Below are 25,999 nucleotides of genomic sequence, written 5' to 3'. Positions count from 1 at the left end.
TAACTGTGTCTGGACTCTGGAAAATCCCCCCGATGCTGATGGCTATGCGGAATTCCGCTTTCCGGGAGAGGAAAGAAAAAAAAAGGGGTAAAATAGTTACTACTACCCTGAGACCTGGGAAAGACAACACCCATGACCCGGTGATTTCAAGGGACCAGTCCAACGGCCGAGAAGAGTGGTGCCTCGGAATCACACTATCGCAGGTCACCGGTGTGGAGGGGTTGATGCCCAAGTTGCCCTTAAGCGAAACTGGTTGCCGTGAATTCCCGCGCTTAGCTGGAGTGCACACAAGGGAGGGGAAAGCTCCGTCCTTGTTTAAATCCTGATCCGTTGGCCGTGCTGTCTTTGACCCTCTCTGCCACTATGGATACTAAGTCAATGGTCAAAGTAGTGGTACTTTGTCGGGGCAAAGAAAGTCTATGCACCTGCACACGCGGCTAAGAGGTTCTAGCTCGGCGACATGAGGGGACGGCCCTGCTGTAGCCTGCTTAGCTTCGGTTCGACACCTACGGACTTCAGCCGATATGGTTGATTGTTCCCCCCAGCCGCTAGTCTTGCAGAGGAATGTTCACGACAATCCACGGCTCTAATTCGATATGCAAGGAATAATGCCTGTTCTCTGACCTGGTCTATAATCCACATGGTTGCCATTGGTCTTTCAGTTGCTTTACCAAAATCCTCACCGACACAGAGTTGGCCTGGAAAAGGTTTCGCATTCCGTGCGGAGAAAATTCTATTCTTGGAAAAATGAACCTCCAATTGCCCGCCAGTCAGAGCGTGCGGTTGACCCTTGGGTTTTACCATAGCACGAGTCAAGGCTTACTGCGATGTACGGCCGTACTTGGTAATTAGTGTGTCGCTGACCATGACCGTGGCTTATGGCCGAGCGGGACTTATACTAACACTGGATACTACATAACTGACTACTGTAGGACAGGTAGAGCTGACAATAACATTGACAGTGCTATTGTTTCTCTGATCCCTTGCATTCATTCAGCCAATACCACAGCCGATGCTCATGCAGGACGATAGGTACATCGTACTCCTCGCAGGGGACCATGCATCGTGCCAACAGGAAGAGGTTCCCAAGCCGCGGTCTCTGGGGGAGCCGCCTGCATTGGTGGCGCCAAAAATTGCACATCGAAGCAGCAGCAGTTCTGCCGGCAGCTGGTCACTTTCCTTAATGGGCATATTGCAGTGCGCAAAGCATCATGATTGGATGGTTTGCCAGCAGGGGATGATGCACGGTACCCAATTAGAAGCCGGCTGATGGGCAATGGATCGTCCAATCAGACCTTGATACCCTTCTGCTTACTCACCCCCCACTTCGGCACGTTTTTGTTTCCATTCCCGTTACAATTATTACCATACCGTAACTAAGCATTGCCCCCCACGGATGTTTGCCTGGTCTGGTTCGCTTTGCTAGCCACAATCCAGCCTCCCATACTTCCTCTCGTGGGATGCCCCCTTTTCATCAAAATTTTCAAAAAGATGCATATCGATCCATGGAAATCGAAGTGCCACCATCGAGATTCAACTCGGGGAGTATCTGGGGAATTTACGGAGTAGGAACCCGTATGTCTGGTCATTAAACCGATGAAGGTCAACAACGGCTATCGGCAAACCGTGATATGTGCTATCCCACAGACGATATCTTCATCGTGGATATTATCAATCATAGTCGCACTGCATCACGGCCAACTGCAGCGTATACATTGGCAGTTGCAAGACTGCCGATCGCACTTCTAGAAACACTGGCGTATCTGCCGAATGGCAGTGCCTTATACTTTCCATATCCGACCATACTATACCAAGACAATGACAGCATCACATCGCACAATCGCACGTATACCGGGCTGACCTGCCTCATTCCTCCATCCGAGACAGACAAAGAAGAAGAAAAGTGTGCCAGCCTTGCCGCAAAGCTTGTATAGCGGTGGCCGTTGAATTGCGGGAGCGCACCTACCATCGGATATGGCACGTCACACAACCACCGACTGTAGTCCGCAAATGAGGTGTAGCACCCTTACAACATTCCTATAATCCTCCATATAAGCTACCAACTAGCTCCGATCACTTGCAAGCTTGTTTGCCGTTGCCGCTTATAACATCACCCATCAGCACCACTCGACAGCATCATGGAATAGTCCATCGGCTACGGCGCCAGCAGTGCCGTATATCCGTGTCCGATGCCCCACGGGGATCAGCCAGACAGCATCCGATGGACTCTGAGGTCACTGTCTCCCTGGTACCGACGTGCCTCATCAGCATCCGACTCTCCGCGCCACGCATCTCAGCAATGACATCGTTCAAAACAAGCTATCTGTAGCCTCTAGCCTTAGTAGATAAAAGACCTAAAGAGCCCTGGCCGCTGCTAACTCCCCATCACTTCACCTCCCACCTCAAACCAACACCCTTTCCAATTCATCTACACCACACCACACCATGTCCCCCACAAAGAAAGACTTCCACGTCGCCATCATCGGCGGCGGCATAGCAGGCATCACACTAGCTATCGCACTCCACCACCGCAACATCCCCGTAACCATCTACGAGCAAGCGCACGAATTCGGCGAAGTAGGCGCCGGCGTCTCCTTCAGCCCCAACGCCGTCCAAGCCATGAAATACTGCCACGATGGCATCTACAACGCCTTCGAGAAAGTCTGCACGCGGAACCTCTGGCCCACCAAGCAAAATGTGTGGTTCGACTATCTGGACGGATACAACAGCAAGAACACTAGTCAAGAAGAAAACGGCCACCAAAAAATCGAATTCACCATCTCCAACAGCCTCGGCCAGAACGGCGTTCACCGCGCGCATTTCCTTGACGAGATGATCAAGCTCGTCCCCAAGGAAATCTCTCGCTTTAACAAGCACCTGGATGATATTCACGAGCGCATTAGCGATGGCAAGCTGATTATGAAGTTTGCCGATGGATCCGAGGATGAAGCTGATTTGGTCATCGGATGTGATGGAATCAAGTCCCAGGTGCGCCAGATTATCGTCGGTGCGGACCATCCTTCTGCGAAGCCGTCGTATACTCACAAGTATGCGTACCGTGGTCTCGTGCCGATGGATAAGGCGGTTGAGGCGATTGGGGAGGAATTGGCTTCGAATTCTTGCATGCATGTGAGTAACCCATTCCTTTGAGTTCTAATTGACTGGAAAGGTCATACTGACGGTGACAATAGATGGGCCCCGGTGGCCACATGCTCACCTTCCCCGTGAACGCCGGCAACACACTCAACATCGTCGCCTTCCACACCACTACCGACGAATGGGCCGAGTACCCCAGACTCACCCGCCAGGGTACCCGCGATGAAGTGCTCCGCGACTTTGCCGGCTACGGACCTAACGTAACCAACTTGCTCAAGTTGACCGATCCTCAGCTCAGCGTGGTATGCATTACCCCCTTCCCCCATTTACCTTAGACAATCAAATCTGATGAGTATACAGTGGGCCATCTTCGACCTAGGCGACCACCCGGTCCCAACCTTCTACAAAGGCCGCGTCGGCATCTCCGGCGACGCCGCGCACGCTACCTCACCGCACCACGGCGCCGGCGCGGGCTTCTGTATCGAGGATACAGCCGTGCTGGCGACACTACTGGAAGACGAGCGCGTGCAGACGCACAAGGATCTTCAGGCGGTGTTGGCGGCGTTTGATGAGAACCGGCGCGAGCGGTCTCAGTGGTTGGTGCAGAGCAGTCGGTTCATTGGCGATTGCTATGAGTGGAGGGCTGATGGGGTAGGAAGCGATTTCAAGAAGATCGAGGAGGCGATTAACTATCGGAATGGGATTATTGCCAATGTGGATGTTGGCAAGATGTGTGAGGAGGCTAGGGGGGCGTTGGGGAGGAGGATTGAGAAGGCTTCGTTGTGAGTATGAATACTACTAGACTTTTGGAAGGAGGGGTTTGTACGATGATAGAGGGTCTGTTTGTGTTCTTTGTGGTTTCTAGCGAGATATATCGTTTGTTTAGCATGTGCTTGTTGGATAGATTAATTCATTCTTAGCATGTTATTCTGAGGTCTTCGTTTGCTCAGCGGTATTACACTGAATTAGCATTGATAATGAATGGTCCTAGGAGATTATGATGATAGATAGCTATGTAGCACTAAGCCTGTATTTGTTCCACAGCATACATGCCTTATGCGGCATTGTTCAGTATTAACATATGTGATAAATCGTAGTAGTAGGCTCACTTAAAAAAGAAGCCACTAGGACAGCTCAAGCAACAAGTATGGTCCATCCACAGACTTCAATCTCTCACCATGAAATATTAACCAGCACCGAATTCACTAATGACATCATCCTCTGTTTCGTACACAATCGATCGGGGTATCATAGAATAAATATAGATTGTTGGAGTCGTCTGGGTGGTATCTGAGAAATGAACTGTGTGAAGTTAGCATGATTCTGTCCATGAGTATAAAGTCCAGGACCTTCCCTCTGGGGACATACCTGCGTTCAGTTATACACCCTGCAACGTTCCATAAATCAGTTACATCATGTTTCTTTGCAGAGAACATCATTCTCCGTTCTCAAATTCTCCCCCACTTGCTCACTCTGAGACCTCAACGAGACCAACCACTCCCAAACAAACGACAGGGGATTCATGAGGCTCTCAATGGGACTGTAGGGCGATAATGCGGGGTCGTAGAAATGCGTCGCCATGATTATTCCTTGATTCAACAATCATTCACACGCGTCACTTTCAAGAAACTAATCCTCTCAGAAGAAAGAAATATTGAAAATAGAACCAGAACAGATCCCTATCCCTGAAGATGGAATGAGATGAAGGGAATGCCCTCAGCAACAAACAATGCAAATGATTCGCATAATGGCGTGCCGTGCCTCCACCGCTCATTCATTCATTGGTTCCCCGCATTTCTCATCGCTGGGCGGTGGGAAACTGGCATGTTTGTTCTCCAATTATATTTTGATTGCAAACAGTGCAATTAATTATTACTAATGTTTGGTGTGTTTGGACTGTTTGGATTGTTGGTATGTGTTCTTCGGTTCGGGCTTACGGCCGAGAGACCCCCGAACTTGGGGGGAACTCGAATTTGGGATTTCGGATGTGATCACTGACCGCCTTGAGAGCTTCCGATGGAGGGTTCTTGGGTTGTGGGTGGGTGTTGGTTCCGATGGTTGGCTGGGGCTGGGGGGAGGGGTAGGAAGGAATCGGGGGTTGATTGGGGATGTAGTGAGTACATTTTCGTCTCATTTATTTCTTGGTTGATGTGTCTAGTGGCGTAATGTTCTTATGATGAGATAGAGCGATGCTCTGCATTGTTGGGGGCTATCGGATATTGGTCTAGGGGACGGTATCCGGATGGGAGACAGCTACGCCGCTTGACAATTACAGTATTATAGTTAGAGCCATATCCCATTTTCTGGATATTTTCAGTGGAAAGGTCATTTTCATCTTTCACTCAGTAAAGCAGATTTAACATGCTTTCATGGGTGATATCACCCTCATCTCACTGGCAGTTTCGTGATGAGCATAGCCGACATACAGAATGTGGAGACGGCCGATATAGTGGGTCTATGGCTATCATCTACTTACCCCAGGTCTTGGCTCCGTGGGTTATCTTGACTAGATAACTGTCAGCTTAGGATGACTTTGGATCTATAAGATTACAGTTGAGCTGAGTGAGTGGAAAGAGTTGAGAATCTACAGAATTGCGGAAGTTATTTACTGGTGATGTTGTACGGGAGGGTTAAATTAGAGCAGGTTGATTTGATGTTGCTTACACTGCTGTCATGCCCATCACAAGTGACACTTCAGAGTGAAGATGAAGTGAAGGGAAAGAATTGAAGGAAAAGTAATACCTGAGGTAATTACTAGAGCTTCAACGAGATGCGCAGCCTGGGAGTTGGGGAGGCTACGGGGATGGGGAATCTAGTCCACGAGATGATGAGAACTATAGTGAATTACAGGTGCTATAGATGATCGGATGGCCTCACTTCTCAATTGATCTTACACTCTTTCACAAATGAGAAATGAGCAAGTCAACTAAGTCGCAGTGATTCTCTCCTGAGAGGTGCAGGCCATTGCAGCCACTACTCGCTGTTCATCTACTTACCATCTGGACCATCTATCTACTTACAAAAGCTACGATCAGCATTGATGTGAATCGTGGCTTGGGACTGACACCTCACCTCATGAGACTGTATGGTCTCATAAACGTTGGCTGCGATAGAATTCCTCTGTTTTACCATACCTAATTTCTCATTGCCATTTGGGCCATATCTTTACTTACTTCTTGAGTATGAGGGCGGATCTCAGTTCCTTTACGTCCAGTGACTGAGGCACCTACAAACGCTGAAACTTTGTTTGTTTTTCCTACTTCCCACGGAAACTCCCCATTTCCATTTCCTCCAACACATTCGCCTCCTAACAAACGCCATCTGGAAATGAAGACTATCACCTACTCATCCAAGAAATCTTATCACTATCTCTGAGCTTTCCTCATCAGTCACTTTGACAGTAAGGTATCCCTCATCATGTGTAAAAGGCATGGCCAGCCATCCATGTCATTTCTGACGGTTGTCTTGCTGCTACAGTCTCTCAAAGTTGCCTTACACAATGGAACTCCACTACCAATCAAGCAGTCAGATGGACGACGAAATCTACGTTGTCACCCAGCAACTTCAGGAGTTACAAGAGTATCTTGACTCTCAAAAAGGGAAGGGTCGGGCCGATGACAGTGAAGACTATCTACAAGCATATCGCCAAGAGTTGGGAGCACATCTAAGGTCACTGCAGGACAACAAGCTCGCCTGGAGCATTGCTGTGGCAGTACGTTCCGACAGTCGTGTTATTGCTGCTATTACACGGGAAGAAGCTCAGGCAAGCGATGATCGACGTCTGGCAATCAGAATAAATGAAAGAAACGATGACTCGGACTCTTCAACCACTGATGATGATGTGGAACAGCCTCAAGCAGCCACAGAGCCCCAGTCCAGTGACGATGAGTGCGTCGCGGGTCCCTCGATGACATACACAGAAAGACAGGCCTTGGAATTGGAGAAGCCCGCCGCCACGGAAACTCGGTGCTGCGTGTGCTACGAGAGTTACTTCGCTCACAAGGTGAAGCAGTTGGACTGCAACCACATTTACTGTGACGATTGTCTCAAAGATCTTTTTCTAAGAGCGACGAAGGACTCAACTCTATTCCCCCCACGATGCTGCCGTATGCCGATTCATCTAGAAGCTGTCCAGGAGCATATGTCAGAGTCTGAATTATCTGATTTCAAGAGCGCGGAGATTGAGTTCTCCACCGCTGACCGCACTTATTGCAGCAATACCAGCTGCGGCAAGTTCATACTACCTCAAAACGTCACAGCCGGCCGTGCTGAGTGTCCTCACTGCAACCTGAATACCTGTGCCATGTGCAAAAAGGCTTTTCACATCGATGACTGTGTGGAGGATACTGATCTGCAAGCTACACTGGCGCTAGCTAGTACCCAAGGATGGCAACGGTGCTTTCGTTGCAGGGCTCTCGTCGACCTGGGGTTCGGCTGTTACCACATAACGTATGCATATACTTCTTCCGCATTCCCCACTTCCACTTACTTACCTGTTCACAAACAGGTGCAAATGTCGCGCTGAGTTTTGCTACCTCTGCGGTCTTCAATGGAAGACATGCGAATGCGTGATTTGGGACGAGAGAAGACTCGTCGCCAGAGCGGCAGAAGTTGTAGACCGTCAGGCACTAGCGCCCTTGGAACCTCAGATCCGCCATATGCTAGTTCAGAGAATGCGGGCAAATCTGGTTGAGAATCACGAGTGCGAACACCAAGGCAGATTCCGGCGTGTTGAAGGTTCAAGAAGGCGAGCATTTGATTGCGAGATCTGTGGAGAACGCCACCGGAAGTACATCCTGGACTGTCGCCAATGCCAGATTGTAGTTTGTGAGAGCTGCCGACGGAATCGAATTTGATGCAGTGTAGGAAGGGTACGCAATTTGTTGACTGATAGGAAGAATCGATTGATGGAGAACTGCAGTGTTTGATGAGCAGATGATTGTCCATGTTTACCAGAAATGCTTTTTCACGAGTGGTTGGGCAGATCAGTGTGAAGTGTGGTACTTACTTGACGAGCTTCATAGGTAGCAGAGTACTTATGTTTACCTGAATGTTGTTTCGTTCCATGTTCAGATCAAGTAATAGTTATGTCCTAGGATTTGTGCATGTCTGCTTTGTCGGGATATCATTATTCTTGTGTCATTACGCTACGGCATAGAGAACAACATATACAAAGGCCTCCTTTGAACCTCACTAGCTCACTCCCATAAGAATTAAGAGCTTGTATACTACCGTTTGACCATGCTGGCAATTCTTCAATCCAGATAACGATACGGCGACGATGTATCTACCTAATCCCATTCCCAACTCAATACTGCCTAGAAACATAGGTTTTGTTTGTAGAACACGTTTTCTCATTCCATGATTATAGTATACCTTGATTTAAATTCATGCAACCTGCTCGAAATACTTCAAAAACTCCGCATCCCTCACCAAAGCCTCATACTCCTTCTCCGGCGCTTGCACGAAAACCTCAAACACCCTCGTATCACTCCTGGAGATATCCGGCAATATTATCGCGCACGCCCCCGGCACCCCCGCCTGCACCCGAAACGCCACGGGCCTTGTCGCCGCTCCCAAATCATACTTGGCTGCGCTCCCTGCATGCCAGGTGTTCATGAAAAAATCCATGCCTGCAAAGTCCGCGTTCGGAATAAGCATCTCGGTGTCCGCGAGTGAGGTCTGCAGTGCTGTGAGATGTCCAATCTTCGATATGTCAACGGCGTGGATGGATTGGCGGATCTTGGTGGCTGTTGCGGCAAGGCCGCGGTCCCCTTCGGAGATGAGGGTGGTGGCAGACACTGGTCCAGCCAGGGTACCTATTACGGCGTTGCCGAAATACTGGAGAGATGATTTGTGCTCTGGGTCGCGGGATCGGACGTCGATGGGGTGGACGAAGCGGGATGGGGCGTTGGCTTGGTCGGGGTGAATGTGTAGGCGGGCCCGGGTGAGTGCCCTCCATAGGAGGGCGGAAATGCAGTCGTAGGATGTTATGTACTCGACCTGGTCCAGATATGGGGCGCATCGAGCTTTGAGCTGCTGAATGGTGGGTTCTGTGATGCGGTAGATGCCGGCGCGGGTTGGGGGTGGTGGCTTGAATTGGAACTTGGTTTTCTCGATGATGTGGAACAGGGGGAGTTGAGCGAGTCGATCTTGTAGCGAGATCGTGGAGTCCAGGGCGGGAGCATTATAAGGATCTCTTTTGAGGTCTGGAGTGTAGGTGGGCATGTCCAGGCCTTCCTGATGTGCCTTGCTGCTTTGACAGACGAGCGAGATGAAAGTGCTGAGAGATACCCAGTCCCCGGCTGCGTGGTCCACTCGAAACCCTACGGTCAGGCCCCCTTCAATGAGATTGATTTGCATTAGGCATACCGGGTGCTTCGCGATTGGATCTTTCGGTAGAAATTGAGTCAGATCGAGCTTTCTGGGAGAAAACGAGTCCTGGGCCAAGACATGGAAGGGCTTGCACTCGGTGCCTGTGTATCGGCGTACGCTGACTTCCACCGCGCTGTCAGGGGAGGTCACGATGCAAAGCCTTCCGGATTTGTTGAATTCAAGAAGACCTGCCATGAATGGTAGCTGGCGAGTTGTGTGCTTTACTCCCTCCAATAAGGAGGAAACCACACTCTCTGTGTCAACAGTGGCATGGAGATCATAGAAGAGGACGGCTTTCACAGTCTTGGTGAAGCCTCCTTTGTCAAGATCTGACAATTCATACATCTTTGTGCCCTGCATGGTCTCATTCGTGGATCGTAATGGTCGTGTTTAGTCTGATTGAAAGCTTGTTGCTCTGAACACAATCCAAGGTTGTTAAGTATGGATGTCGTCGCCGTCGGGAACCCGAAGTGGTCAAGCCCCGGGACGCCTAAACAGGCCCGATTGGGAGCCCGACCGGGCGGTTACTCGCTCAGTGTTTCACCTTTGCCTCTACACGATTCCTTCGATACTCCATTACTTATATCAACTCTGACACTGCTCACAGAAATTGAACCAGCCACAGTCAGTGTAATAGCCACGACCATGACGATAAAATGGGATATGATCAGATGAGAACAACAGGCTGCCGGGTTGATCCAAACAATGTATCAGGATCAAAGTCACCCCAGAGCTTTAACAACGGGATATCAAACCTGCCCACCCGGCGGAAGCACTGGCTTTCATGATCCCCTTGACATGGCACAACTATTAAGCCGTGGATAACATGGTATGTCTTCCTGGAAGACCGCAGCGGAATAGCATAAGCCTGCTGCATTCCTTCCGACTCAATTTCTTGCAAACTATCTGGATAGCATTTACCCAGTAATGTGCCCGGGCGCAGTTCCTCCGACTTGTCTGTTTCTTCCTGGCTGGTAGCATAAAACTTCCCCTGTGAGGGGTGCCAAAATATACTCTTCATCGAGACGTTCAGTTGCAACCGCCCGTCCGTAACTTCACCGTACGGCATCTTCTCGTTCGCTAGAGTCACTTGGCAATCAACAATCTCACATTCCGGCACATCTTCTCTCCAGAAGTGCATTGTATTCGCTCGCAGCACCTTGCCGTTTACTGCAGCCCAGGACCAAGACGGGGCGCGGTAGCTCTCGGGTCGAGCATGTAGTGGTGGATCAGCTTCCCAAAGGAGGTCTTCGAGGAGGTTATGCTTCCATAATCCAGCGAGGTACTGGCTATGAGTCCAAGTGCGATAGAAAGTTTCTGCGATGCCGTAGAATGCGATGAGACGATCGCGAAACTGTGTGATATCGCGCGCCGTGTATTCTGCGAGGACCGAGGCCCACGTATTTTCAATCGTAAGGGCAGAACTCTCTTCGTACGTGAGGGGAGCCCAGTCCCCCTCTTCTGGCTCCATCATTGTGCTCGGTAGGCGCGTGTCTGCATTCCATGCTGCAATGTTGGAGTTTCCGATGTTAAGGTAGTGCGACTGACATTGAAACCGCACGGTTCGAGTTGTGAAGATCAAAGCTCGCTGGGTAAGAAGCTTCTCCTCGTAGCACCAAGCTCTAGTATCTATTGGCTCGCGGGGATCAATTGTGCCCTCCCTGATCCACATAGTGCCGATGCGGTTGTCGTCGCAGCGGAACGGTAGCGAAACTGCTGGGGGTGGGGGATCGCGGTCTTGCAAGAAGCCTTGACCGACTTGAGATGCGCTGGCTGCAACAATGGTGACAAATGCGTTTTGGAAGGTTTTGCGGATTTGTGGGATCTCGCGACTTTTATCCTCCTTGGAGTCTTGGATGATGCACAGGCTGTCGACCCATAGAAAGCGGATCCCGAGTTGATGAGTGCAGTGGATCGCATCTTTGATTGTCTGAGGGAGTGAATGAAATGGGATCTCTTCACAGTATGACTTGAGATTGTGAGTTTGCATCCGATGTGGCTGGGCCTCTCCCCAGCGATAACTCAGAGCTGTGTATCTTCCCGATGCTCCCCCTTGGGTGATATGAAGTTTTGGATGCTCCGGATCCAAACAATCGACCACTCGAGTCGGCAGGTAAAGGGCCTTTCGATGATGGCACTGGTCATGTCCCCCAGTTGTGCACTCACTAATAAGCTTAGCTGCATGAGAATATGTAGCAGGAGAGTTGACCTGCCAGATGATTTCGCGTGTGGGGATATACTCCGCAGCATTATCACCTGCCAGAATTAGCTACACTACTCCGGTATAAATACTGATAATCAAACAAACCATCCACTGTATGTACCTCGAAGGTTTGACTCCAGATGTCATTCAGCGAGAGGGCCAGAAGGGTACGTTGTTCTTGCCCCGACCTCATGCGGAATCTCACAGCTATTGTATACTCTGCCTCGGCATGAAGAGGGCCATCCGTCCCAACCTGAGCTGAAATCTGCTCGTTGAGGAATTGACACCATTTACAGCCTTGTTTGGCAGAGATGGCGATTTCTCCCAGGCTCACCTTGTAGGAGAAGCCTGAATCGTGGGGTCGAAATTGAGCCTGCCAGGCAGTCTGAAATCCATTCCGGGAGAATAGGCTATCCCAGCAACGCTGGCAGACAGAAGGATGCGACGTCATGCCACGAAAGGAGTTGAAGAAACGGGCTATTGACGGGGGTATGAGTCCACACATTGATTGTAACTGGATATGCTTGTTGCGGAAAAAGGATGTCACAGCCAAGATGTAATCTAGAATTGGTGATATTAAAGTGCACACGGTTCAAAAATAATGTTTCCTGGGTATCATCTATATTGATGGCAAGTAAGCCACAGCAAGGTTACAAAGATGTGGTTGTAATTGCCCAACTCTTGACCTAGAGGCCTGAATGTCACGTGAAATCGGTCTCCTTTCGTGTCCAGGCAGGAAGAATACGACCATAATGCAGAGCAAGGGTTATTTTCAGCCTTGTATGGGATGACCAAAAAGAATATGTCCAGATCCCTGGGTTGTTACAGTCGGGACAATGTCATTTGGCTAAGTGCTTAGCAGTGGGAAATGCAGAACCTTGTGCTGGGAAGCATACATCGGACACAGAAAAGTGGGCCTCCGCCTCGTTTACCCGATGTTGACATGAACTCTACATTTTATTGGAGAGAATGACTGTACTATCTGCCGTCCGATGCATGAAAACGGGTCACCTCAAAAAGCTGTGACGTGTTGAGAGTGGAGCAACTCAACAAGCCTTCTGCTCGAATGCCTCAAAGGAAATCTAAGATCACTGGGGAAAAATGTCAAATAAAATAATCTATTATCACAGGAACAAGTACTTTATCATTCAAACGCCAAGATTCAACACATGGGAGAAAACCAATACACATCATCGTTGCAAACCTCTTTTCTTCTCATCCAATATCACTCGCCTCTCTTCATTGTCCGTAAGCGCCCACCATTTCTCCTCCCAATCCCTCAGCTTGCCAGGAAAGAACTCCGCCAGGAGTGCTCTTCCGAATCCCTTATACCCCAATTCCAGCTCCATAAGCGAGTACATCACTTTGTACTCGGCGAAGACTGAAGGCGTACCCTGCGAGCTTTCGCTCAACTCGATTGGAATGCCCAGCATCTCAGGGAAGCGCGGTGCCCCTGCAACTATAAGATTCTGAATCATGCCCAGCCCCCCAACGCCGACCAGATACCAGGTGTGACTCTCGATGGCTTGGCTGGTAATTAAGAGAACGAGCCAGAGGATGGCAAGAAGTGTAATGAGAAACCGTGTCGTGTTACATGACTCGATCATCCGGGATATAGATCGACGATTCGAGTTCGCTGCTCCTGAATGTCGAACCTGAGCCCCCGCCAGATCCTCCAAATCCAGTCCATCGGGATGGCCTCCATGCACAATCACCACATGGGTGGATCCGTTCCCCAACGTCAATGCCACGTCTTTCCCTGACCCTCTCCGGCACGCCCATTTCTCTTTTCGCCAGCCCGGCAATGCCCCCGCGGCATACGCCAGGACGGTCCCGCTAACCGTCACCAGAAAGACTCGCCAGTCCCCGTAAATCCCGAACGGGACAGCACTGATGGCAATCTGAATGAGTGAGACCAGCAGTCCTGTCCACCAAACCCAGTCATGGCCAGGACGCGCTAAAGAGTTCCCCTTAGTAGACCAGTGATAGACAGCCACACATAGAGCCACCTCTGGCTGCCGACCTCCCGGAAGCAAGCCCGGAACCTTCTTCTCTTCGTCACTGTTCTGACTCGGATGCTCTTCCAACCGCTCACGCACCGCACTCGGCATCCAATGCTCATAGTCCTGAAACACCCGACCGAGCACCCATGATCGATTCCAGCGACAGTAGCCAGACTTGAGATTAATCACCCGTAAATTAGTGATAGGAGTCTCAGGCATGAGCCGGCCATCGCCAGTGGCAGAGAGAAGGGCCGACACGGCGTATGCAACCCATCCGTAGGAGAATGCGACCGGGGTAAGAAATCCTCCCGATACGGCCCCCAAGGCTTGCTGAACAATGTCTCCACCGATAATTAGAAGGACTGTGAAAATGTCGGATGGCTCCTTCCACTGGTCCCGAAGGCTTTGAGCGGGGGACACCATGGTCGTTTGTTGTGGATGTAAGATGTATAATAAACTTTGAGACAAATTTCCGGGGCCATGGAGGCTATGGCCCGAGAGTTATGATAAACGGAACTAGAGCGCGCGCCGGTTCATGTTGGGCTTCGGGCCATCATGCAGGGCATCGGACTAGCTGGCGGTGGCTAATGGCTATGTACTTAGGTACGGGTTGGGAGCGGGACTATCACACACCGCAGATCGACACAGCGGTGATACTGCTTCCTTGTTGAAGGCGTTTTCGCTTTTGAGCGGGTGATCTCTTTTAAGGCAAAGAAGGTGAAAAATTATTGTGATCCACGGATACGCAGACCTCACGATAGTGGAAAAAGCAAGCATGATGGCCGAAGCTAAAGGATGTTAAGCGAGGCTGAATTGGGCGGGGAGGACAACGCGCCGACAACAGCACGTCTAATTCACAGCCCGATCATGCAGTAAACACCAGGCTGTCAATGATATCATATTGTATCTTAGAGCTTTTAGATCTCAGCTGAACTAAAACTGACTTAAATATCGACCTCTGCATCCCAGTAACGCACCTACCAGGGATTAGGATGCGGGGCATCGGTCGGATATGCGCTTGGACCGGGTTGTGGATATCGATGAAGAATGGGGGATAAGCTTTGACGGCTTAGTGTGACTGAATGTCAAGAACGATGAAAGCCAAGGGTGCGCAAGAAGGAATGAAGGGTAGGATGATGTAGATCTTGTTGATTCTCGGTATGGCCCTTCGTATTCCCTCAACAGGCCAAGACATTTAATTTCCTATGAGTTAATCCCATTAGCATTGATCGTGCTACTAACCTCATTGTCATTCTTCTCCTTCACCAACCATCCTCCACAACCATCAACCAAGTCCTCGACCCACTGGGTTCTTTGTGTCCCCTGCTATTTTCATCTCATACTATTGGAGCCTACATGCCTTTTCGTCAAAATTAGTGAATTCTTGTACATCACCATGCTAGACAAACTCCCCACGGAAATATTGAGTATAATGCTGAGCTATGTGAGGATTAGAACTGTTCTTTGGAAACCCTTTGACTTCACATGCTAATAGTTGAAGGTAACTAGTCATAAAGACCTAAAGCAAGTATGTGAGGTGTGCACCCGCCTGCGGGACTGTGCTATACCCCGCCTTTATCAGTGCCTGGTCTTCAATGATCCGGAAGCGACATTGAAAGAGTTGGCTGCGGCTGTAAACTCAATTCCAAGAAGATATGCGTCGCATATACGAGACCTTGAATTGAGGGTTCTGATCCATCATCGAACATGCTATCACGAAATACATGATGACGCATTCGACCCCGAGGACTCGCTATCTGACTACTCTGAATATATGGAACATGAACTAGAACGTGATATCAGAGATGGAATAGAATTAACTATGCAGATGGTGGGGTAAGCAAAATAATGCCATGATCCACTCTTTCAGTGGTCTGAACGCATACTAAATTCTATAGACACCCCATGATAGTGAATCACTTGTTGATTTGATACATGCGTTGAACGATTTGCAGTTCCTCGATGATCAATTAGAAAGTTTTCGGTGGAATCTTGGAATGTGCATTCCAAATATGATACTATCTTCTAATGAGTTCTCCCTTCTCAGAAAGCAGAAGAAGGTCAAATCTCTCATACTCCACACGGATGTTTATTGCAATAAAGGTGTAGGCTCTGTTAATCTTGCGCAGTTCCAAGACCTGAAAAGCCTTTGCTGGAAGGGCCTGAACAAGTATAGAGACTTCGAGTGCCTCAAAGACTGTATCAAAGCTCATGGTCATCAACTACTTTCGCTCACCCTAGATCTTGACAATTGAGATCGTGCAAAAGATCTTTGGACTGACGAGTTTCGCCGACAGTGCGACGAAGAAATGCCAGACAACTTTTTTGTTCACAGGATTATGAACGCTAAAGTCGGAAATGAACGAACAATCATGCAGTCGCTCGAATACCTTGACTTGTCGGCTATCTCGTTTGAGTATGCCGACGTCGAGATGCCGTTTTTTTTCGGTACTGAGAACCTGAAAACCTTGAAACTGCGGAAATGTAAAGGATCACTTAAGTGGCTAGAACTGGTATCAAGCTCTGGGAAGTTGACGGAGCTTAAATACTTCGAGCTTGTTCTTACCAACAGCGGGCCTATAACTACAACCAAGGCAATCTGCAACTTTATTCATAGAGCTCCGAAATTACAGACTCTCTGTCTCATGGTCTGCAAACCTATCAGTTGGGAAACTCTTATAAGCACAGTTCGCCGTTGTAGCTCTTTGACACGTCTCGTCATGCATAGTTTAGCGGACGAACGTGTCCCAATACTCGGTGGCGAAGGCATGCCTTGGCCTTCGGGTCTGGAACAATTATTACAGGACAAACAGTTGGCCTGTTTTGGATCCTCTACACCACCTACTGAACTAGTATGTGCATACTGTGATCGAATGTCCTGTAGCTACCACTAACCAGAGCACAAGGCCAATCAGTTACAAGGCTTGCAGACTCGACCTTCATGCAAGCTTCTACACATCAGAGCTACGGGAACGGCTATGGTGAATATGCATTTTTTGACTTACTGTAGTAAGTGCACTTCAAAAACCCATGTCAATGGTTGCAAAGGGACAAAGACTTACACCGAGACAGACCCATTGTACCACCCCTTTGACATACACAAGTTTGCGGAGTGGGCATTCAGTGCTGACGGTCTGCCCGACCTTACCGTACTTGCTTGGGGGGATTTCTCTCACGAAGGCCACTTTTCACAGTACAATCGCCTCTACTGTAGATCCAAGACTGGCTATCGACGGTTGAACGCATCTGACATATCGCTTTCGGATCTCGTCAATGATAACATGGACATGCTAGCCGCCTGCCCATATACGGATACCAATGATCTGACAAGCTACGACTTCATGTAGCTATTTTTCGTTTCAGGTGCTCGTCAAATAACATATGACTTGACCTCGTTCTATTGCATGACCTACAGTTCAACTAAAGCTCCTTCAACCCTAGCTACAGAATGGAACTTGTCCCCCTTTTCTTACATCATCAGCCCAATACAATTATTTGACCTACACTAGTACAACAAACCGACAATCACTATTGATACAACATTCATAAAACAGATCTTCTCAACCTAAACAGCAAATAATACGGCAGCGAAGTCCCATCGGCTGACTGCTCCCTGCGGATATATCCGAGCCCAATAACCAGGTGTGCTACAAAGCAAATAAGATATATCCGTAGACAATGCTGGTAAGATGGCCGAGTGGTTAAGGCGAGCGGCTTAAGAGAGTTGTTTCCGAATTTTACTTATTCGGTTACGATTTAAAACTCCGCTTGACGAAAGTCAGCCTGGGTTCGAACCCCAGTCTTACCATTTATTTTTTCTGATTTATCTTTTTTCCTGGCCTAGGGTTTATTCCTTTCTTCTACAGATTTACATCCATGAATTATTTTGGAGGTTATTTATGTATTGTATGAAAGGACTTTACGTTATTAATACTTTGTTATCTTTACCACCCAGCTGGCTGTTGGGTGACTGCTTGCTACTTACTTACTAACCGCCTTCTGTTCTGACGCAATGAAAGAGAGCGACTAAGTGATACAGAAGGAAGGCAATGTGGTGGTGTTTTTGTCCCTTAGTCCAGAGACCTGCTCGATGCTAACAGGACTCGCTTGAGCCAAGATTGAGTAGATCTATACGGTACTATATATGCTACTAGTATGTGTAAAGAGACTGTGCATGGAGCAAGTGCCAGTGGCTGAAGATTATAACAAGTGTCCGGACTTGTCTAGTCCAGCTATCTATTATTATATAGTGGATTACTGCCAGCAGTATATGGGGCTTCTAAGCCGAAGGGGTATCATTAACTCAGGATTCTTGACCAGGTATATCTTCTCTCTTTTCCTCATTTGCCTGTCGGGAGCAGTACTTGATAATCCAAGGATGTTGTCGGACCTGTTCGAGAGTGATTCTTTTATCCGCATCAGTCACAAGAAGCTTAGAATTTGTTAGCATACTGCTGAACCATAGAAGAGAGGACGGTTGCTTTACCTTCCTGATAAGGTCCTTCGCTTCACGACTCACAAAAGAGGGGATTATCATGTCCGCTTTCATGATTCTTCTCTGCGTCATGACTGGCGTATCTTCGAACGGCGCGCTCCCAACCAAGAACTCATACAGTAGAACCCCGAGGGACCATAAGTCCACCTTCTGATCATACGGCTTATCGCACTTCTTCGGGTCAACCATTTCAGGAGGCAAGTAATCAAGCGTCCCGCATTTCGTAAGCCTGCGACCACTTGGCGCGTGCACACTCCAGCCAAAATCTGACATCTTGAGCTCTCCATGAATCCCCACAAGAATATTCTCAGGCTTGATGTCCCGATGAATCACAAGCTTCCGATGTAAGTACTGCAAAGCATTCGTCATCTGCGCAATGTACTGCGCAGCCTTCCACTCCGGAAATTGATTCTCCTTCTGCAAATGCTTGTATAGCTCGCCCTTGCCAGCAAACTCCAATATCAGGATTATCCGTTTGCTGTCGTGGAAGTGTCCGAAAAGCCGAAGAATATTCGGATGTCGCAGATTACTCTGAATCTCGATCTCACGAGCCACCTGTTTCTCCACCCTCCCTTGTTGGATCTCATTCTTGTGAAGTACCTTCAAAGCACAAACGAATCCGCTGTCTCGCTCCCGAGCGAGATAGACTCGTCCGAACTTTCCCTTTCCCAGCGCTTTGCCGATTTCGAACATGCCTAGATGTACTAATCTGGGCATTGGTTGTTTTGTGAGCTTGGTGGAGTGTTGTTCACGCTTTACTGCGGCGTTTGGTGCTTGGGATAGAACGGAGAGGGGATGGCGAGCTTGTGATGTAGATGATTGTCTTTCTTTTTGTCGGGGAGGTTGTGAGGGTGCGGAGCTTTGACGCGCGGGTTGGGTTTTGGAGTCGGTAGTGGCATGTTGGTCATCTTGATTTGCAGCATCGTCTGTGTCTTGCGATACAACCGAGGCGAGAGGATGTCTGGTCTTCGAGGGAGTTCGTTGGATGTTTGTTGACGCGGTCTCGGTAGAATTCGTGGTTGTAGTATTATGAGGAACAGCGTCGGACTTTTTGGGTCGTAGAACTCGGTTTACCGGCCGTGTATTCGCAGTTGCGCTCTGCTTTCTGTCGTCAATTGTGGACTCATATTTGGCTAATGGTTGATTAGATGGAACGTACTTTGGCTTTCTGTTGAAGCTTCGCATTATCGTGAGCATTCTCATCGACAATGGCCATATGCTTGAACCGAGTCTCAAGCGCGACGGTCACCATGGTTAGATCCTTTGTGGTGACTGTGCTTCTTTGTTGGACAAAACCGACAAGAATTGATAGATTTGAGGCTCTTTGTTCTGTGTGAGAGCTATGCTGAGGAACTGGTAGAGAGCCGATGTGTAAGCATGTCATGCGAGCTGCATCACGTTGCCGCGGTAACTAGTGAATCCATGTACCAGCAGCTTCTTTGTCAAGTACGCAGTTAATGCAGACATTAAAAGTTTGTATCATGAATAACTTAGAATTTTACGAGGTATAGACAGCTCTTCTAGGTCTTGATCTGCTATATAGAGTGTGGGACGGACTAATTATTTAGTAGCGCCGTGCCCAAACCTGTTCTGATCTGCTACCCCACAGCTCCACTCAGCCCGTCCAAATGAAAATGCATGACCCCAAACATTGCAAAATGCAGTGTAGAGGGGCATAAAATTACCATAACAACATAACAGACGTCCTTCATCAACGAGCTATATGTCTCATCCTGAGTATCTCTTCACATACTGCAACGCCGCTCTATTGACCACAACAACCAAAGCGTCAACCTCGCCACTCTCTATCCCAACAGAGATGCGCAAGAAGGGATCCGAGTCCTCTGCCATGGTCGAACTGGCCGATATTCGAGAAGCAGAGTACCCAAATCCAGCACCTTCCATGATAGGAAAGCCTTCCCTCCTTGATAATTATAAAACAAACTCATTGCATGCGTCCAGCCCTTCCTTGTTGTTCAACATCCCGTCGATGAAATCAGTTGTCACCAAAGCTCCACCATGGCCCCAGCCGTAATGTCTATTGGGTGGGATAAGCAACATCAGCAACATGAGATAGTGCGGATCTAAGATCATCCCTAGCATCTTAGTGGCTCAACAGATACCTAATGCGTGGTTCCCTGCGGATGCTGTTACCACAGACTGTGCCTTCGTCACCTCTGTAGCATTCAAAGCGCCCCGAAATTTGAAGGAGCCAGTATTTTGATGACACTCTAGTTTGGCATAGACACGCCTTGATGGATTGCTCATCCAGTGCAGAGAGACCTTTGTAGTGTTCTCTTACGCATCAATCGGGATTGGTGCAGGGCCGTAACCCTGTTTTTATGTTGTCAGTCCCCGTGACACATAATCACATATACTTGAGCTCCATGTGATGTACTAGTATGTAATCTCAGCTGCGATCCAGAGTGTGATTCGGCGTTCTTGCAGGCGCATAGAAATAAAACGCGAGTAAGCAGCCAAGAGTGAGTGATTAAGCTTGAGGCTACGGCGGTGTGTTGAGATTGAGAAAGCAATAGAAATATTGTGGCCGTTAGCTGCGGAGTAGTTTGTAGGAAGCAGGGAAGCTGGTTTCAATTCTTATGGGATGGACAAGGCTAACGGTTGCACAATGGATGGGAAGAGCATGAGCCGTCAGCCCTTGCTTCGGGTAGTGACTGAATGCAATAATCATCGATGGCCTCGATAAGATGGACATTTTTCAGGTATGTATATTCTAGGATTGGGTGATCCAGTAATGTTCAACACAGGTGCGATGCGGCCAGGACAGTTCGATTAACAGCCTACTAGTATGGACATGGACACAGGCCGATAGGGCGCAGTCGCCTAGGCCGTTCTAGTTGATCTGCTGTTTCAGGTAGTAGTGCTTTAAGCGAACCTTATCGGAGCTTCGGGACGGTGATGACATGTCACAGTCATTATGTTAATAGTAGCCATTGCCAAATGGACGGTCCTCCCTTGCTGAGAGGGCAGCAGAGAAGACAACTTGGTCAACCTGGCCACGTATCATCATCCGAGTTATTTAGTAGTGTGACCATCTTTCGGTCAGGTGAGTGTCGCATGACGAGTACTTAGTAGTTGATGGTTTAGTGAGTCTTAAGTCCGATCAAGTCGGCAATATATACTATAGTACACATAAGCACACAACTCCGTGTCAGGGATCATGCAAATTACTCGGATTAATTGTAGAATAAGTAAATTAGCTCAGCCGATCAAACCTACTCGTATAAGGCCCGCATTATGCCCTGGTAAACTCTGGTCCGTTTGATAGTCCCTGACAGAGTTCCTGGATGATCGCGGGGAGTGCCTGACGTTAGCGCCCGACAGGTGAGGCCAACCACCGCCGCTTACGTACATCGCCGCTTATCGTCATCCCGGAAGCTCCCTGCCGACCTGCGCCTCCTCTATTTACTTCCTTTCCTCTCCAACTCCGACTCATTCATTCCCATCCCTCAACTCTTTCACGCCTTATCTCATCATTGTTGAATGTAATCGATCGTCCTGTTTGCTTCTTTGACCGGCTACGCCCCCAATCATGCGGGGACTCCGCTTAATCCCCTTCATCGCAAGTCTTGGCGTTCTCCCTCAGTCGTGGGCCCGGGACGAACCGAGCTTAGGCTTCACCAACATCCATGAACCTGGTCGCTGTGCGATCCGAGGCCATTGCGGAAAGAAGTCATTCTTCGGTGGAGAGCTTCCTTGTCCGGACAATGGCCTGGCACAGGAGCCCGAAGCAGCGGTGAGAAAGAAGCTGGTAGACCTCTGTGGCAGCAAGTGGGAAGAAGGTCCTGTTTGCTGTCTGGATGAGCAAGTAAGCTCCATGGACGCCCCACATCCTCGGATCATTGGACGCTGCTGACTTGTCGTGCTACAGATCGATGCTCTTTCCAAAAATCTAAAACTCGCCGAAGGTATCATCGCGTCCTGTCCTGCGTGCAAGGATAATTTCTTCAACATCTTCTGCACGTTCACCTGCTCCCCAGACCAGTCCTTGTTCGTCAACGTCACCGATATCGACGAGGCCCGGGGCGGAAAACAACTTGTCACCGAAATTGATAACATTTGGTCGGAAGAGTATCAAAGCGGATTCTATAACAGCTGCAAGAATGTCAAGAATGGCGCTTCAGGTGGTAAAGCCATCGACTTCATCGGTGGCGGTGCCAAGAACTACACTCAGTTTTTGAAGTTCTTGGGTGACAAAAAGCTCCTAGGGAGCCCATTTCAGATTAACTTCAAGACCGAGCCTGCTGGCCCTGATCCTGAAGGAATGAAGCCACTGCCGATCAAGCCGAAGGCGTGCAACGACGCGGATGAGGCATTCCGTTGTTCTTGCGTTGACTGCCCCGATGTATGCCCGGAGCTACCTGCCTTGGAAACGGACAAGTACTGCCATGTTGGCCTATTGCCTTGTCTGTCGTTTGCTGTCATCCTCATTTACTCGGTCTTCTTACTGGTTATCGTCGCTTTCTCCAGCTACTTCACCTACCGAGAACGCCGCTACCGGAAACCCGAACGCGTCAGACTGTTGCAGGATCCCGCCCCCAGTGACGATGAGGACGAAGGTGATATTGTTCGCGCAGGTGGTTATATTGAGCAGCCCAATGGTGTGTATAAGTTGAACTCTGTGCTGGACAGGATATTCAACAGCATTGGTGGTGCCTGTGCTCGACTTCCCGGCATTACAATTGCGTGCAGTATTCTCATGGTCGGTTTGTTGAGTCTTGGTTGGTTCCGATTCGCCGTGGAGACCGACCCAGTTCGTCTCTGGGTCAGTCCAACATCAGCAGCGGCACAAGAAAAGGCCTACTTCGATGCCAATTTTGGACCGTTCTACAGGGCAGAACAAGCGTTTCTCGTTAATGACACATCGTCAGGGGATGGGAGCGTTTTGAGCTATGACACTTTGAGTTGGTGGTTTGATGTGGAGTCTCGTGTGCACCGCATGATCTCTCTTGACAGAGGGTTAATTCTCGATGACATTTGCACTAAGCCAACCGGTGAAGCCTGTGTCATCCAGTCTCTGACGGGCTACTTTGGAGGATCGGTGGCAAACCTAGACCCAGACACGTGGGAAGCTCGACTTAAGCATTGCGCGGATTCACCAGGTGACGTGAGCTGTCTCCCAGACTTCGGACAACCACTAAGGCCAGAAATGATCCTGGGTGGCTATGGAGAATCAAGAGATGTCTTAGACGCCCAAGCCCTGATCACAACATGGGTTGTGGACAACCACGCGCAGGGGACAGAAGGTGAAGCTAATGCCATTGACTGGGAAAATAGCCTCAGGCGCATCCTGGAAGTGGTACAAGAAGAAGCTAAGGAGCGTGGACTACGTGTCTCGTTCAATACCGAGATCAGCGTTGAGCAAGAGTTGAACAAGTCCACGAACACCGACGCAAAAATCGTGGTCATCAGCTATATCATCATGTTCTTATACGCATCCATGGCTTTAGGTTCGGTCACAGTTACGTGGAAATCCTTGTTTACTAATCCTGCAAACGCATTGGTCCAGTCCAAGTTCACCCTGGGCATCGTCGGTATCCTTATCGTTCTCATGTCGGTTTCAGCGTCAGTTGGGCTGTTTTCTGCAGCTGGCATAAAGGTCACCCTAATCATTGCCGAGGTCATTCCATTCCTCGTTCTGGCAGTGGGTGTAGACAATATTTTCTTGATTGTTCACGAGTTTGAAAGGATCAACGTGAGTCATCCGGATGAAGAGATTGATGAGAGGATCGCCCGTGCTGTGGGCCGAATTGGTCCCAGTATCTTCCTATCTTCACTTACAGAGACTGTCGCTTTCGTCATGGGAGCCTTTGTAGGAATGCCTGCTGTGAGGAATTTTGCCGTTTATGCCGCTGGTGCAGTCTTCATCAACGCAGTCTTGCAAATCACCATGTTCATTTCGGTTCTGGCATTGAACCAGAGACGCGTTGAAAGCCTCCGTGCCGATTGCATCCCGTGCCTGACCGTTCGCAAAGCGCATTCCGGCATGTCTGAAGACCAGCTTCTCGATCACCAGGAGGGCGAAAGCGCTTTGCAGGTCTTTATACGCAAGGTGTATGCATCTTCACTCCTTGCACGTAGGGTCAAAGTCATCGTCGTGATTACCTTTCTTGGCCTCCTGACTGCGGGACTTGCTTTGATCCCAAAGGTGGCTCTTGGACTGGATCAACGCATCGCTCTTCCAAGCGACTCTTATCTCATCCAATACTTCGACGACTTGAACGCTTACTTTGGAAGTGGCCCCCCGGTTTACTTCGTGACACGCAACGTAAATGTCACTCAACGTCACCACCAGCAACAGCTATGCGGACGTTTTACAACATGCGAGGAATTCTCTTTGCCCTTTGTGCTCGAACAGGAGTCGAAGCGGTCCAATGTTTCGTATATCTCAGGATCAACGGCTAGCTGGATAGATGATTTCTTCTACTGGCTTAACCCACAACAAGATTGCTGCAAAGAGGATGGCGAGATCTGTTTCGAAGACAGGACACCTGCCTGGAATATCTCGCTCTACGGCATGCCTGAAGGACATGAATTTATTCACTACGTGGAGAAGTGGATCGAATCTCCTACCGATGCGTCCTGTCCTCTGGGAGGCAAGGCTCCGTACAGCAATGCCCTTGTTATCGATCAGAAACGCGTCATGACCAACGCCAGCCATTTCCGGACCACACACACCCCCCTGAGGACGCAAGATGACTTCATTAAGTCGTACATTTCGGCTCGTCGTATAGCTGATGGCATCTCTAAGGAGCATGGAATCGATGTATTCCCATATTCCAAAACCTACATTTTCTTCGACCAATATGTCTCCATCATACGGCTCACGGGTACACTACTGGGCTTCGCTGTTGCAATTATCTTCGCATTAACTTCCACGATCCTTGGATCCGTGGCAACTGGCGCTGTAGTCACTACAACCGTTGTCATGATCCTGGTTGACATTATGGGTGCCATGGCCGTAGCTGGCGTGTCGCTTAACGCAGTTTCACTGGTGAATCTGATTATCTGCGTGGGTATCGCAGTAGAGTTTTGCGCACACATTGCTCGCGCGTTCATGTTCCCTTCCCGTGCTATTATGGAGAGGGTGCCGACTAAATTCCGGGGCAAAGACGCGCGGGCGTGGACAGCTTTGGTCAATGTAGGCGGCAGCGTCTTTAGTGGCATCACTGTGACCAAACTCCTGGGAGTATGCGTGTTGGCCTTCACTCGCAGCAAGATTTTTGAGATCTATTACTTCCGAGTGTGGCTGGCTTTGATTTTATTTGCTGCCACCCATGCTCTCATCTTCTTGCCAGTAGCACTCAGCTATTTTGGTGGCGAAGGTATGTTTACATTTAACACTTTCTTCTAGTTTGAGACCGCTTACTGACTATCTCCACGCAGGATATGCCGACCCAGGGGCTGATGGCGGCCTTGAAGAGAATCTTGCGTCCAGGGGCTACCGTTCCCTGCTGGGCGACGACGATTACGACTCTGACGAATATTAGACGCTCGTAGCGCCGGAACGCACCGTCTTATACAGCAGTACACGAAATCACGTCTTACGGAACCGTTGATAATTCTACCATCATCAACGGATGCGACCTGAAACTGGATTCGTCAAATGAAGCTGTACACCACATCAATATATTGTTGAAAGTTATACCAAGATGATCGGGAGTTAGCACGGTTAAATCGGAGTTTGGTCAATGCAACTTGGTTACTCGGTGTACACTGGATAGTAGTAGTAGTATCCACACGCGTAGGACATACTCGGATAAACAATCATAGGGGGCTTCGTGCTGGGACGCGTGATCTATCGTG

At 49.1% G+C, this 25,999-nt stretch overlaps 9 protein-coding genes and 1 non-coding gene across 10 annotated transcripts; 6 read left to right on the top strand and 4 right to left on the bottom strand.

Moving 5' to 3' along the window:
* Window positions 1-2,445: 2,445 nt before the first annotated feature.
* On the top strand, window positions 2,446-3,882 carry AtWU_06799 (salicylate hydroxylase; the record flags this gene model as incomplete). Its single annotated transcript, XM_035501908.1, has 3 exons — window positions 2,446-3,129; window positions 3,192-3,398; window positions 3,457-3,882. The coding sequence occupies 3 exons, from the start codon at window positions 2,446-2,448 to the stop codon at window positions 3,880-3,882; spliced, it is 1,317 nt and encodes a 438-aa protein (XP_035357801.1).
* A 2,713-nt stretch (window positions 3,883-6,595) lies between these two features.
* On the top strand, window positions 6,596-7,952 carry AtWU_06798 (E3 ubiquitin-protein ligase; the record flags this gene model as incomplete). Its single annotated transcript, XM_035501907.1, has 2 exons — window positions 6,596-7,545; window positions 7,604-7,952. The coding sequence occupies 2 exons, from the start codon at window positions 6,596-6,598 to the stop codon at window positions 7,950-7,952; spliced, it is 1,299 nt and encodes a 432-aa protein (XP_035357800.1).
* Window positions 7,953-8,484: 532 nt separating this feature from the next.
* AtWU_06797 (transferase family protein) lies at window positions 8,485-9,816 on the bottom strand (the record flags this gene model as incomplete). Its single annotated transcript, XM_035501906.1, has 1 exon — window positions 8,485-9,816. One exon carries the CDS (start codon window positions 9,814-9,816, stop codon window positions 8,485-8,487), a length of 1,332 nt encoding a protein of 443 aa, XP_035357799.1.
* Window positions 9,817-10,138: 322 nt separating this feature from the next.
* On the bottom strand, window positions 10,139-12,125 carry AtWU_06796 (HET domain-containing protein; the record flags this gene model as incomplete). Its single annotated transcript, XM_035501905.1, has 2 exons — window positions 10,139-11,727; window positions 11,780-12,125. 2 exons carry the CDS (start codon window positions 12,123-12,125, stop codon window positions 10,139-10,141), a joined length of 1,935 nt encoding a protein of 644 aa, XP_035357798.1.
* Window positions 12,126-12,864: 739 nt separating this feature from the next.
* AtWU_06795 (uncharacterized protein) lies at window positions 12,865-14,100 on the bottom strand (the record flags this gene model as incomplete). The annotated part of the gene is made up of 1 exon (XM_035501904.1): window positions 12,865-14,100. The coding sequence occupies one exon, from the start codon at window positions 14,098-14,100 to the stop codon at window positions 12,865-12,867; it is 1,236 nt and encodes a 411-aa protein (XP_035357797.1).
* A 973-nt stretch (window positions 14,101-15,073) lies between these two features.
* On the top strand, window positions 15,074-15,609 carry AtWU_06794 (aurora kinase A; the record flags this gene model as incomplete). The annotated part of the gene is made up of 3 exons (XM_035501903.1): window positions 15,074-15,121; window positions 15,179-15,513; window positions 15,576-15,609. The coding sequence occupies 3 exons, from the start codon at window positions 15,074-15,076 to the stop codon at window positions 15,607-15,609; spliced, it is 417 nt and encodes a 138-aa protein (XP_035357796.1).
* Window positions 15,610-16,049: 440 nt separating this feature from the next.
* On the top strand, window positions 16,050-17,024 carry AtWU_06793 (uncharacterized protein; the record flags this gene model as incomplete). The annotated part of the gene is made up of 3 exons (XM_035501902.1): window positions 16,050-16,529; window positions 16,584-16,686; window positions 16,750-17,024. 3 exons carry the CDS (start codon window positions 16,050-16,052, stop codon window positions 17,022-17,024), a joined length of 858 nt encoding a protein of 285 aa, XP_035357795.1.
* A 336-nt stretch (window positions 17,025-17,360) lies between these two features.
* AtWU_t176 lies at window positions 17,361-17,485 on the top strand. Its single transcript has 2 exons — window positions 17,361-17,397; window positions 17,441-17,485. It is a non-coding gene; the product is annotated as a tRNA-Leu (tRNA).
* Window positions 17,486-17,980: 495 nt separating this feature from the next.
* AtWU_06792 (aurora family serine/threonine-protein kinase) lies at window positions 17,981-19,424 on the bottom strand (the record flags this gene model as incomplete). The annotated part of the gene is made up of 3 exons (XM_035501901.1): window positions 17,981-18,109; window positions 18,164-19,270; window positions 19,332-19,424. 3 exons carry the CDS (start codon window positions 19,422-19,424, stop codon window positions 17,981-17,983), a joined length of 1,329 nt encoding a protein of 442 aa, XP_035357794.1.
* Window positions 19,425-21,725: 2,301 nt separating this feature from the next.
* On the top strand, window positions 21,726-25,683 carry ncr1 (sphingolipid transporter NCR1; the record flags this gene model as incomplete). The annotated part of the gene is made up of 3 exons (XM_035501900.1): window positions 21,726-22,001; window positions 22,065-25,518; window positions 25,580-25,683. The coding sequence occupies 3 exons, from the start codon at window positions 21,726-21,728 to the stop codon at window positions 25,681-25,683; spliced, it is 3,834 nt and encodes a 1,277-aa protein (XP_035357793.1).
* Between the last annotated feature and the right edge of the window lie 316 nt (window positions 25,684-25,999).

The sequence above is a fragment of the Aspergillus tubingensis genome (genome assembly GCF_013340325.1).
Source record: "Aspergillus tubingensis WU-2223L DNA, scaffold_8, whole genome shotgun sequence".
Classification (NCBI taxonomy): Eukaryota; Fungi; Ascomycota; class Eurotiomycetes; order Eurotiales; family Aspergillaceae; genus Aspergillus; species Aspergillus tubingensis.
Note: the sequence above shows the minus strand (reverse complement) of the source record. Positions and strands in the feature narration are given on the sequence as shown.